This window comes from Chiloscyllium plagiosum, unplaced genomic scaffold (genome assembly GCF_037043375.1).
Source record: "Chiloscyllium plagiosum isolate Xiang-an unplaced genomic scaffold, Cpla_swu_hap1 HiC_scaffold_45, whole genome shotgun sequence".
NCBI classification, from domain to species: domain Eukaryota; kingdom Metazoa; phylum Chordata; class Chondrichthyes; order Orectolobiformes; family Hemiscylliidae; genus Chiloscyllium; species Chiloscyllium plagiosum.
Window position 1 is genome coordinate 2,570,906 of NW_028270183.1, and position 13,360 is coordinate 2,584,265.

Sequence of the window (13,360 nt, forward strand, 5' to 3'; positions counted from 1 at the left end):
CACACAATATTCCAATAGTGGCCTAACCAATGTCCTGTACAGCCACAGCATGACCTCCCAACTCCTGTACTCAATACTCTGACCAATAAAGGAAAGCATACCAAACGCCTTCTTCACTATCCTATCTACCTGCGACTCCACTTTCAAGGAGCTATGAACCTGCACTCCAAGGTCTCTTTGTTCAGCAACACTCCCTAGGACCCTACCGTTAAGTGTATAAGTCCTGCTAAGATTTGCTTTCCCAAAATACAGCACCTCACATTTAACTGAATTAAACTTCATCTGCCACTTCTCAGCCCATTGGCCCATCTGGTCGAGATCCTGTTGTAATCTGAGGTATACCCTCTTCGCTGTCCACACCTCCAATTTTGATGTCATCTGCAAACTTTCTAACTGTACCTCTTATGCTCGCATCCAAATCATTTATGTAAATGACAAAAAGTAGAGGACCCAGCACCGATCCTTGTGGCACTCCACTGGTCACAGGCCTCCAGTCTGAAAAACAACCCTCCACCACCATCCTCTGTCTTCTACCTTTGAGCCAGTTCTGTATCCAAATGGCTAGTTCTCCCTGTATTCCATGAGATCTAACCTTGCTAATCAGTGTCCCACGGAGAACCTTGTCGAACACCTTACTGAAGTCCATAGAGATCACATCTACTGCTCTGCCCTCATCAATCTTCTTTGTTACCTCTTCAAAAAATGCAATCAAGTTTGTGAGACATGATTTCCCACGCACAAAGCCATGTTGACTATCCCTAATCAGTTCTTGCCTTTCCAAATACATGTACATCCTGTCCCTCAGGGTTCCCTTCGACAACTTGCCCATCACTGAGGTCAGGCTCACCGGTCTATAGTTCCCTGGCTTGACTTTACCGCCCTTCTTAAACAGTGGCACCACATTTGCCAAACTCTAGTCTATGGCACCTCACATGTGACTATTGGTGATACAAATATCTCAGCAAGAGGCCCAGCAATCACTTCTCTAGCTTCCCACAGAGTTCTCGGGTACATCTGATCAGATCCTGGGGATTTATCCACCTTTAAACGTTTCAAGGCATCCAGCACTTCGTCCTCTGTAATCTGGACATTTTGCAAGATGTCACCATCTATTTCCCTACAGTCTATATCTTCCATATCCTCTTCCACAATAAATACTGATGCAAAATATTCCTTTAGTATCTCCCCCATTTTCTATGGCTCCACACAAAAGCTGCCTTGCTGATCTTTGAGGGGCCCTATTCTCTCCCTAGTTACTCTTTTGTCCTTAATATATTCGTAAAAACCCTTTGGATTCTCCTTAATTCTATTTGCCAATGCTATCTCATGTCCCCGTTTTGCCCTCCTGATTTCCCTCTTATGTATACTCCTAATTCCTTTATACTCTTCTAAGGATTCACTCGATCTCTCCTGTCTACCTGACATATGCTTCCTTCTTTTTCTTAACCAAACCCTCAATTTTTTTAGTCATCCGGCATTCCCTATACCTACCAGCCTTCCCTTTCACCCTGGCAGGAATAAACTTTCTCTGGATTCTTGTTATCTCATTTCTGAAGGCTTCCCATTTTCCAGCTGTCCCTTTACCTGCAAACATCTGCCTCCAATCAGCTTTCGAAAGTTCTTGCCTAATACCGTCAAAATTGGCCTTTCTCCAATTTAGAACTTCAACTTTTAGATCTGGTCTATCCTTTTCCATCACTATTTTAAAATGAATAGAATTATGCTCACTGGCCCCAAAGTGCTCCCCCACTGACACCTCAGTCACCTGCCCTGCCTTATTTCCCAACAGTAGGTCAGGTTTTGCACCTTCTCTAGTAGGCACATCCACATACTGAATCAGAAAATTGTCTTGTACACACTTAAGAAATTCCTCTCCATCTAAACCTTTAACATTACGGCAGTCCCAGTTGATGTTTGGAAAGTTAAAATCCCAATCCGTATCTACCCTATTATTCTTACAGATAGCTGAAATCTTCTTACAAGTTTGTTTCTCAATTTCCCTCTGACTATTGGGGGGTCTCTAATACAATCCCTTTCTTATTTCTCAGTTCCACCCAAATAACTTCCCCGGATGTATTTCCAGGAATATCCTCCCTCAGCACAGCTGTAATGCTATCCCTTATCAAAAATGCCACTTTTGCCTCCCTTTCTATCCTTCCTGTAGCATTTGTATCCTGGAATATTAAGCTGCCATCCTGCCCATCCCTGAGCCATGTTTCTGTAATTGCTATGACATCCCAGTCCCATGTTCCTAACCATGCCCTGAGTTCATCTGCCTTCCCCGTTAGGCCCCTTGCATTGAAATTAATGTAGTTTAATTTATTAGTGCTACCTTGTCCCTGCCTGCCCTGACTGCTTGACTCAGCCATGCATTCATCTGCTTTATCCTATTCCTGCCCTCACTAGCTCGTAGCACTGGGAGTAATCCAGATATTACTACCCTTGAGGACCTCCTTTTTAAATTTCTGCCTAACTCTCTGTAATCTCCCTTCAGAGTCTAAACTTTTTCCCTTCCTATGCTGAAAGAAGTTCTGGGATTTACATTTTAATGAATGAAACCGTGCATCCCCATTTTAAGTGATTAAAGACTGAACAACAATCTAAGTTTGTTCAATACATTGCATCAGTTGTTTGATAATTTGATTGTTTACTCTCAATTCTATGTCCAATGATCCTACCACACTAGCTACCTGATGAAGGAGCAGTGCTCCGAAAGCTAGTGCTTCCAAATAAACCTGTTGGACTATAACCTGGTGTTGTGTGATTTTTAACACTAGTTAGGCCACAGCTAGTTCAGTTCTGGTCACCACACTATTGGAAAGATGTGATTGCATTGGAGGGGGTGCAGAAGAGATTCAGCAGGATGTTGCCTGGGCTACAGCAACTCAGTGATGAAAAGAGACGAGATGGACTGGGGTTGTTTTCCTTAGAGCACAGAAGACTGAATGGGGACCTGGTTGAGGTGTACACAATTGGGGGGCATAAATAAATTTGGGGTGGCATGGTGGCTCAGTGGTTAGTACTGCTGCCTCACAGTGCCAGGGACCTGGGTTTGATTCCAGGCTTGGGTGACTGTCTAAGTAGAGTTTGCATGTTCTCCCTGTGTCTGCGTGGATTTCCTCTGGATGCTCCGGTTTCCCCCATAATCCAAAGATGTGCAGTTTAGGTGACTTGGCCATGCTAAATTGCCCATAACGTTAGGTGCATTAGTCAGGGTAATTATAGGGGAGGGGAATGGGTCTGGGTGGGTTATATTTTGGAGATTTGGTGTGGATTTGCTGGGCCAAAGGGCCTGTTTCCACACTGTAGTGAATCTAATCTAAAGGAGATGGGACGAAACCTTTCCTCTCAAAAGACGTGATTTAAAGCATATTTTCTTCACCAGAGGGTGGGTGGTGGGTTACTGGAAGTCGCTACCTGAAAGGATGATAGAAACAGGTTTAACTTTCCAAAAGCTGACTAGGTTTTCTCATAGTCGAAAGTGAGGACTGCAGATGCTGGAGATTAGAGAGTGTGGTGCTGAAAAAGCACAGCACGTCAGGCAGCATCTGAGGAGCAGGAGAATCGATGTTTCGGGCAAAAGCCTTTCATCAGGAATGGCGAAATGACTAGGATTCTCATTGTGTTAAGTGCCTAGATGGGGAGGACTTTGTTAAGTGTGTACAGGAAAACATCCTTATTTAACATATGCATGTATCTATTAGGGAAAGAGCAATATTTGATCTCCTGTTAGGAAACAAAGCAGGGCAAGTGACTGAGGTGTCAGTGGAGGAGCACTTTGAAGCAAGTGATCATAATTTTATTTGTCTTAAAATAATTATAAAAAAGTATAGAACTGATCAAAAAATTAAAGCTCTAAGTTAGGGCAAGGCCAATGTTGATGGTATTATGTTCCTGTTCGTGCAAAGGGCAAGGCTGGTAGGTGTAGGGAATGCTGGATGACTAGAGAAATTGAGTCTCTGGTTAGAAAAAGGAGGTATATGTCGGGTATAGACAGCTGGGATTGAGTGAATCCCTAGACTAGTATCAGGGCAGTAGGAGGGAAATCAGGAAGGCAAAAAAGGGACAAGTGATAGCTTTGGCAAATGTCTTGGAGAGAGTTAACATTATAGAAGAGGATGTGCTGGAGGTCTTAAAATTCAAATAGGCAGATAAATCTGTCAGACCTGATCAAGTGTATCACAGAACTTTGTGGGAAGCCACGGCACAGATTACAGGGATAGAATCCCTACAGTCTGGATATTTGTATCATCAATAGGGTGGGCACTGGAAGACTGGAGTTTGGCTAATGTGGTGACATTATTTAAGAATAGGATGTAAGGAAAAAGTGGGGAATTATAGACTGATGAGCCTTACCTCAGTGAGGGGGGCAAGTTATTGGAGGAGATTCTGAGGAACAGGATCTACATGCATTTGGAAAAGCAAAGACTGATTAGGGATCGACAACATCGATGTGGGCGGCACGGTGGCACAGTGGTTAGCACTGCTGCCTCACAGCGCCGGAGACCCGGGTTCATTCCCGCCTCAGGCGACTGACTGTGTGGAGTTTGCACGTTCTCCCCGTGTCTGCGTGGGTTTCCTCCGGGTGCTCCGGTTTCCTCCCACAGTCCAAAGATGTGCAGGGTCAGGTGAATTGGCCATGCTAAATTGCCCGTAGTGTTAGGTAAGGGGTAAATGTAGGGGTATGGGTGGGCTTCGCTTCGGCGGGTCGGTGTGGACTTGTTGGGCCGAAGGGCCTGTTTCCACACTGTAATGTAATCTAATCTAATCTAATCAAACATGGCTTGGTGCATGGGAAATAGTGTCTCACTAATTACATAGAACATAGATCAGTACAGCACAGTACAGGCCCTTCAGCCCTCTATGTTGTGCCGACCTGAAAGATCAAACTAACCTACATTCCCTTCATTCCACTATTATCCATGTGCCTATCCAAGAGTCGCTTAGATGTCCCTAATGTCTCTGACTCTTCTACCACTGCTGGCAGTGCATTCCACACACTCACCACTCTCTGTGTAAAGAACCTACTTCTGACATCTCCTCTAAACCTTCCTCCAATCACCTTAAAATTATGTCCTTCATGATATTCATTTCCGCTCTAGAAAAAATTCTTGGACTATTCACTCTATCTATACCTCTCATCATCTTGTACACCTCTGTCAAGTCATCTCTCATCCTTCTTTGCTCCAATGAGAAAAACCCTTGCTCCCTCAACCTTTCTTCATAAGACATGCTCTCCAGTCCAGGCAGCATCCTGGTAAATCTTCTCTGCACTCTCTATAAAGCTTCCGATAACGAGGCGACCAGAACTGAACACAATATTCCAAGTGTGGTCTAACCAGGGCTCTACAGAGCTGCAGCACAACTTTACAGCTCTTAAACTCAATTCCCCTGCTAATGAAAGGCAACATACCGTGTAACTTCTTAACAACCCTATCAATTTGGGTGACAAATTTGAGGGATCTATGGACATGGACCCCAAGATTGCTCTGTTCCTCTACACTGCCAAGAATCCTGCCTTTAATCCTGTATTTTGTATTCAAATTCAAACTTCCAAAATGAATCATTTCACATTTTTCAGGTTGAACTCCATCTGCCACTTCTCAGCCCAGCTCTGCATCCTGTCAATGTCCCGTTGCAACTACACCAGCCCTCCAAACTATCAACCACTCCACAAACGGTCATGCCATTGTCAAACTTATTAACCCACCCTTCTACTTCCTCACCAAGTCATTTCTAAAAATCACAAAGAGCAGAGGCCACAGAACAGATCCCTATGGAACATCACTGGTCACCGAGCTCCAGACTGAATACTTTCCATCTACTACCACCCTCTGTCCTCTATTGGCCAGCCAATTCTGTGTCCAGACAGGAAATATCCCTGTAACCTATGCTTCCTTACTTTCTGAATGCCCCTACCATGAGGTACCTTATCAAATGCTTTGCTAAAATCCATTTACATCATATCCATTACTCTACCTTCATCAATGTTTTTTGTCATATCCTTCAACAAAGCTTGTGAGGCATGACCCGCAACTCACAAAGCCATGCTATCTCTAATGAAACTATGGTTTTCCAAGTAATCATCAGTCCTGTCTCTCAGAATCTCTCCAATAATTTGCCCACTACAGACATAAAACTGACTGGTCTGTAATTCCCAGAATTATCCCTATTCGCTTTTGTAAACAAGGGAATAACATTTGCCACCCTCCAATCATCTGCTACTACTCCAGTGGACAGTGAGGACATAGATCATCACCAAAGGCACAGCAATTTCTTCCCTTGCTCCCTGTAGTAATCTTAGGTATATCCCATCTGGCCCATCTTTTCAGCACATCCTCTTTCTTAACATCAAACTGTTGAAGCATATCAGCCTGCTTTAAGCTGTCCTCACAAAGGTAAAAGTCCCTCTCAGTAGTGATTACTGAAGCAAAGTAATCATGAAGGACCTCCCCTACCTCCTCCGACTCCAGGCACAAGGTCCCTCCACTATCCCTGATCTACTTTGACTCTGGCCATCCTCTTGTTCCTCACATAAGTGTAGAATTCCTTAGGGTTTTCCTTAATCCAACCGCTAAAGCATTTTCATGCCCCCATCTAGCTCTCATAAGTCCATTCTTCAGTTCTTTCCTGGCTATCTCGTAACTCTCTGGAGCCCTGTCTGATCCTTGCCTCCTCAACCTTAAGTAAGCTTCATTATTTTTCTCGATTAGATCTTCCACATTTCTTGTCATCCAAGGTTCCTTCACCCTACCATCCCTTTCTTGCCTCAGTGGGACAAACCTGTCCAGCATTATCAGCAAGTGCTCCCTAAACAACCTCCACATTTCTGTTGTGCATTTTTCTGTTCCCAATTCAGACACAGCAGTTCCAGGGTAATAGTACTGTAATTCCCCCTCTCCTAGTTAAATACTTTCCCAAACCATCTACTCCTATCCCTCTCCATGACGATAGTAAAAGTTTCTCACTATCATCGAAATGCTCTCCCACCAAGAGATTTGACACCTGACCTGGTTCGTAGCCAACTACCAAATCCAATATGGCCTACCTACATGGTAAAAACAATGACTGCAGATGCTGGAAACCAGATTCTGGATTAGTGGTGCTGGAAGAGCACAGCAGTTCAGGCAGCATCCAAGGAGCAGTGAAATTGACGTTTCGGGCAAAAGCCCTTCATCAGGAATTCCTGATCTAATCTAATCTAATCTTTCGGAGCACTGCTTCTTTGTCAGGCAGCTAGTGGGGCAGGATTATAGGACACAGAACTTATAGTGAACGATCAAACTGTCATAAACCGATGCAATATTTTGAACAAACCTAGATGGCTGTTAAGTCTTTAATCACTTAAAATGGGTTGCAGGTTTCAATTCATTAATATGTAAATCCCAGAACTTCTTTCAAGTCACTATCATGAGATAACTTAAGGTGTTATAAAAAAGGTGACATCTCAGCTCAGACAATGCATTAAAGGTGTGAGGTTAGAGTCTTGTCTGTATTCCAACCTTGAATCAGACTGGTTCTATTTCCAAAGTAGGAATTTATAAAATCTCACATGGACTGACTGCCTACAGCTTGTGTGTTTTTTGAACAATATGGAATATATCTGCAAATACAATTCTGCAAATGCAAAGACGTGGGTTTCACAGGGGCAGGAATGGTTGCTTGATGTTCAAGGGTTTAGAATGTTTAAAAAGAACAGGGAGGGTGGAAAACAAGGAGGGGGTGTAGCATTGCTAATCAGAGAATGCATCACAGCTACAGAAACAAAGGTTGTTGAGGAAGGTCTGTCTACTGAGTCGTATGGGTGGAAGTTAGGAACAGCAAGGGAGCAGCCACCACATTGGGGGTTTTCTACAGACCCCCAATAGCAGTAGGGAGATTGAAGAACACATAGGCGGGCAGATTCTGGAAAAATGCAGAGGTAGCAGGGTTGTAGTTATGGGTGATTTCAACTTTCCCAATATCGACTGGAACCTCTTCAGTGCAGATAGTTTGGATGGAACCGTTTTTGTCAGATGTGTTCAGGAGGGTTTCCTTACTCAGTATGTAGACAGACCGATGAGGGGAGAGGTTATTTTGGATTTGGTGCTCGGTACTGAGCCAGGACAGGTGTCAGATCTCGCGGTGGGAGAAACTTTAGTGACAGTGATCACAACTGCCTAAAATTTAACATAGCCTTAGAGATGGAAAGGAGCAGTTACCGAGGGAAGATATTTAATTGGGGAAAAGGAAATTATGACGCTATCAGACAGGAGTTGGGAAGTACGGACTGGGAGCAATTGTTCCACAGAAAGGACACAGCAGACATGTGGAGACTGTTTAAGGAGCAGTTATTGCGAGTGATGCACACATTTATTCCTCTGAGACAGATAAGAAGGGGTAAGATTAAGGAACCTTGGATGATGAGAACACAGGAACTTCTCGTCAAAAGGAAGAAGGCAGCTTACAAAGGTGGAGGAAGAAAGGATCCAACATAGCTCTAGAGGAGTACAGGCTTGCAAGAAAGGAGCTCATAAATGGACTGAGGAGAGCCAGGAGGGAGCATGAAAAAGGCTTGGCAAATAGGATTAGGGAGAACCCAAAGGCATTTTACTCATACGTGAGGAATAAGAGAATGATCAGGGAGAAGGTAGGGCCGATCAGGGATAGCGGAGGGAACTTGTGCATGGAGTCTGAGCAGATAGGGGAAGCCCTAAATGAGTATTTTGCTTCAGTTTTCTCCAAGGAAAGGGACCTTGTTGTGAATGAGAACTTTGAGGAGCTAGGATACAGGCTTGACCAGATCAAGGTTGATGAAGTTGATGTGCTGTAAATTTTGGAAAACATTAACAGTGATAAGTTCCCAGGGCCAGATTTATCCTAGGTTGCTTCAGGAAGCAAGAAAGGAGGTTGCTAAGCCGATGGCGAAGATCTTTGCCTCCTCACTCTCCAAGGAAGTCGTACCAGAGGATTGGAAGGAGGCGAATGTTGTTTCTCTTTTCAAGAAGAGTAATAGCGAAATCCCTGGCAGTTACAGACCAGTCAGTCTTATGTCTTTGGTCAGCAAAGTTTTGGAAAGAATTCTGAGGGATAGGATCTGAGACTATTTGGCAAAGCATAGCGTGATTAAAGGCAGTCAGCATGGCTTTGTGAGGGGCAGGTCATGCCTCACAAATCTTATTAAGTTCTTCGAGGAGGTGACAAGACAGGTCAACGAAGGTCGAACAGTGGATTTGGTGTATATGAACTTCAGCAAGGTATTTGATAAGTTCCCCATGGTAGGCTCATTCATAAAGTCAGGAAGTATGGGATACAGGGAGATTTGGCAATCTGGATTCAGAATTGGCTGGCTGACAGACAGCAGAGAGTGGTTGTAGATGGAAAGTATTCTGCCTGGAGGTCAGTGTTGAGTGGGGTTCCGCAGGGCTCTGTCCTTGAGCCTCTGCTTTTACTAGTTTTTATAAATGACTTGGACGAGGAGGTTGAGGGGTGGGTTACCTCCCTGACCTATCACCTCCATCCCCACCCCCATTCACCTATTGTACTCTATGCTACTTTCTCCCCACCCTCCTCTCATTTATCTCTCCACCCTGCAGGCACTCTGCCTCTATGCCTGATGAAGGGCTTTTGCCCGAAACGTCGATTTTCCTGCTCCTCAGATGCTGCCTGAACTGCTATGCTTTTCCAACACCACTCTAATCGAGAACCTGTTGAACTATAACCTGGTGTTGGGTGATTCATAAGACTGATAAAAGCAGTCTAAATGGACTTCAGCAAAGCATTCAACAAGGTTTCACAATTGGCTTGAAGGTAGGAGACAGAACATGGTGGTGGAGAGTTGTTTTTCAGACTGGAGGGCTATGATCAGCAGTGTGCCACAGGGATCAGTGCTGGATTCACAGGGTTTTGTCATTTATATAGAAGTTTTGGATCTGAATATAGCAAGTATGGTTGGTGAGTTTGTAGATGACACCAGAATTGGTTGCGTAGTGGACAGTGAATAAGATTATCTCAGAGTACAATGGGACCTTGGTCAGATAGGCCAATCGGCTGAGAAGTGGCAGATAGAGTTTAAGTTGGATAAATGTGAGGTATTGCATTTTGGCAAGCTAAGCAAGGGCATGAGTTATAAAATTAATGATAGGGAGTACTGCCAAACAAAGAGACCTAGAGGTGGAGATGCATAGTCACTCGAAGTGTAATACATAGGTAGACAGGGTGGTGAAGAAGGAGTTTAGTATGCTTGTCTTCATTGGTCAGAACACTGAGTATAGGAGTTGGATGCCATGTTGTGGCTGTACAGGACATTGGTGAGGCCACTTTTAGAATACTGTTTACAATTCTGGTTATCCATCTATAGGAAGGATGTTGTTAAACTTGAGAGGGTGCAGAAAAATTTACAAGGATGTTGCCGGGATTGGAGGGTTTGAGCTATAGGCAGAGACACAATACCATTGGAGGCTGAAGGTGATCTTGTAGAGGTTTATAAAATCCTAAGTGGCATAGATAGGGTGAATAGCCAAGGTCTTTTTCCCTGGGTAGGGGTGTCCAAAACTAGAGGGCATAGGTTTAAGGTGAAAGAGGAAAGATTTAAAAAGGACCTGAGGGATCACTTTTTCAAGCAGATGGTGGTGCGTGCATGGAACAAGCTGCCAGAGGAAACGATGGAGGTGGATACAATTCCAACATTTAAAAGGCTTCTGGATGGATATATGAATAGGAAGGGTTCAGAGGAGATATGGACAAAATGGTGGCAAATGGGATTAGGTCAGATTGGGATGTCTAGTTGGTGAGGATGAGTGGACTGGAGGGTCTTTTTTCATGCTGTATGAATCTATGACTCTATGAGTTCCCAAGATAATTAAGAAGATTTTTAAAATATAAACACTTGAATCATGTTAGATTCCAAGGCTATGGGCTAACTGCCAGATAATGGATAAGAATAAATAGCTGTCTGATGATCGACATGGACACAATGGGTCCAGTAGCCCCTTCCCTGCTGTACAACTCTATGGTTCTAGATGGATGTTAAGTGGTGATGAGCTCAACAGGAACGGATAATTTTTTTGTTATGGTTCTTCGGAAAAAAACATTTTGGTTGTTGGCTAGAAACCTGTGGTGAATTCAGAAAAGCAAATAAGCCTGGATGGCAAAATGACCACAGTTTAGATAATTTTAATGTGAGGAGTATAATAAATAGGACAGACCAGCTGAGGGCAGTATGATACCATACATGGCTTAAAGAGGGTCAGGAAGGATTTCTGGCTCCAGAACTTTCCGACACGATAGAGAGGGATTAATCAGAAAACTGGGTAGCAATTGTGGTTGAAGAAACAATCATATTTTTAAGGAGGGATGACAAGTTGGAAGCATCATCATATGAAGCCACATGGATTGCACTAAGTACCATAAAAAGGGCAGCTAAACTCTTGGGAATGTACAACAGACTTCGAGAGGGAGACAGAAGAACAAAGATATTGGCAAACTCGCAGAAGTGCAAAAACAACAAAGTAGTAATAGTTTGTTTTTTTTACCTACCCCAATATTAACTGAAATAGTTTTAATGTGAAAAGAATGGAGGGAACTGAATTCATTGAGTGCATTCATAGAGTCATAGAGATGTACAGCATGGAAACAGATCCTTCGGTCAAACCCGTCCATGCTGACCTGTTCAGAGGCATTCTTTCAATATTTGCTCTGGGAGTTGTAGTTTTTAAAATCAAAAACAATACTGTGCTCACTACAGAGATCACAGATACAGTTGATTAAAGCAAGTAAATTTAAATTGTCGAAGAAAAGATTCTTTGAGGTAGTCATGCTGAAGAATCCACACAAAATACACTGGGGTAAGTCCCCCAGCCCACTCCGCTCTGTGCTATGACAACAGGTTGAAAGGCAACAAGGCTGGCAATATAATGGGCAAGGTATCAGAATGGGAGGCCAAAATCCTCCTGTTACCATGACATATTGTCAGTAGCAGGAGAGGGCAGCCATTTAAATGGCTCATTTAAAGACCACTTCCTGCCCTCAGGCTTCCTGCAGCTTCCAGGGGAGGGTGGCTCTTCTTAAATGATACTGCATGGTCCATGCATTGAACTGCACATGTGTGGACTTTGGAAGTTGCTGTCTGAATACTCTTCAATGAAGGTAAGCTCTGATTACCTCATTTCTACGAAATGTGTCAATATGTTTTATTTTGTTTTTTGTTTTTACCTCTGGAAGTTACTCTGAATACGAAATAGATTCAGTGCCAATGTATTGACTGTGATTTGTTTACTTGGCAGTAAATGTGGCAGGACTTGACATTTGGATCGACGTAACCCCTCAAGTTCTGGAATTTGGAGACTCATTGAAGGCAAACTGCAGTACATCATGTGTGGATTCAAACCTATTAATTGTCTTGGAATATAAATCAGGGCTAAGTCCTCAGAGAAAACGTGAAAGTACATGGATATCAGACTTCTTCCCAAATGTCACAGCATGGGATATTTCTGTCCCTTGTGTTGTGAGATGTAAGAATGAACACAACTCAGCCAAGAAAGTGGTCCCTGTTTACAGTAAGTGAAAATTATTGTAACAAAATAATTGTGAGTGATAGAGATTCCCTACTGGCTCAGTAAATATCTATTTTCCGTGGTTTAAATACTGGAATGCCGAAATAAATTAAGGCAAATGGGATGTTTTAACACACATTGAAACTCAGCTAAGTGATATAGCCTAGTCATCTGCTGAAACCAGTAACCACACCAATTCCCTTAGAATAAGTTTGTTTCCATCAGGTTTCACCTTCTTCCTGCCTTGTGTCCATTTTAAGCCTTTGCATTCCACAATTAAGATATGGAGTTGCCAGTGTTGGACTGGGATGGACAATGTCAGAAGTCGATTGACACCAGGTTATAGTCCAACAGGTTTATTTGAAATCACAAGCTTTTGGGGTGTTGCCCCTTCACTTCATCTGATGAAGCAGCAATGCTCCAAAAGCTTGTGGGTTTAAATAAACCTGTTGGACTATAACCTGGTGTCGTCTGACATTCTGCAATTAGTTATTTTCCTCAGAGTAGGAACTTCAAAATGAAATTCATTATCTCAAAAAACAACTACTGCCTGCTTTAAAACAAACACACAAATCCTTCACTCTCTATCTCTGTAATCTCCTCCAGCCCAATAAACCTCTGATCTCTGCACTGTTCTAATTCAGGCATTTGGTTCATCTCGAATTTTATCACCACTATTGCAAACTGTGCCTTCAATTGCCAAGTTGTTAGGCTCTGGAATCACTCCCTTAACCTCAATCTTTCTCTCTCTCCTCCTGTAAGGCACTCTCTAGATCATACCCTCTTTCAATCATCTGCCCCAATACCTCCTCATGTAACTTGGTGTT

The 13,360-nt window shown here is 43.2% G+C and overlaps 1 protein-coding gene across 1 annotated transcript in view; it reads left to right on the top strand.

Moving 5' to 3' along the window:
* LOC122552314 (intercellular adhesion molecule 1-like) overlaps positions 1–13,360 on the top strand; it is a 45,217-nt gene that overhangs the window by 4,734 nt on the left and 27,123 nt on the right. The window contains exon 2 of the mRNA XM_087983518.1: positions 12,264–12,536. Within this exon, the coding sequence (XP_087839644.1) occupies positions 12,264–12,536 (273 nt within the window). The remainder of the gene's footprint in view (positions 1–12,263; positions 12,537–13,360) is intronic.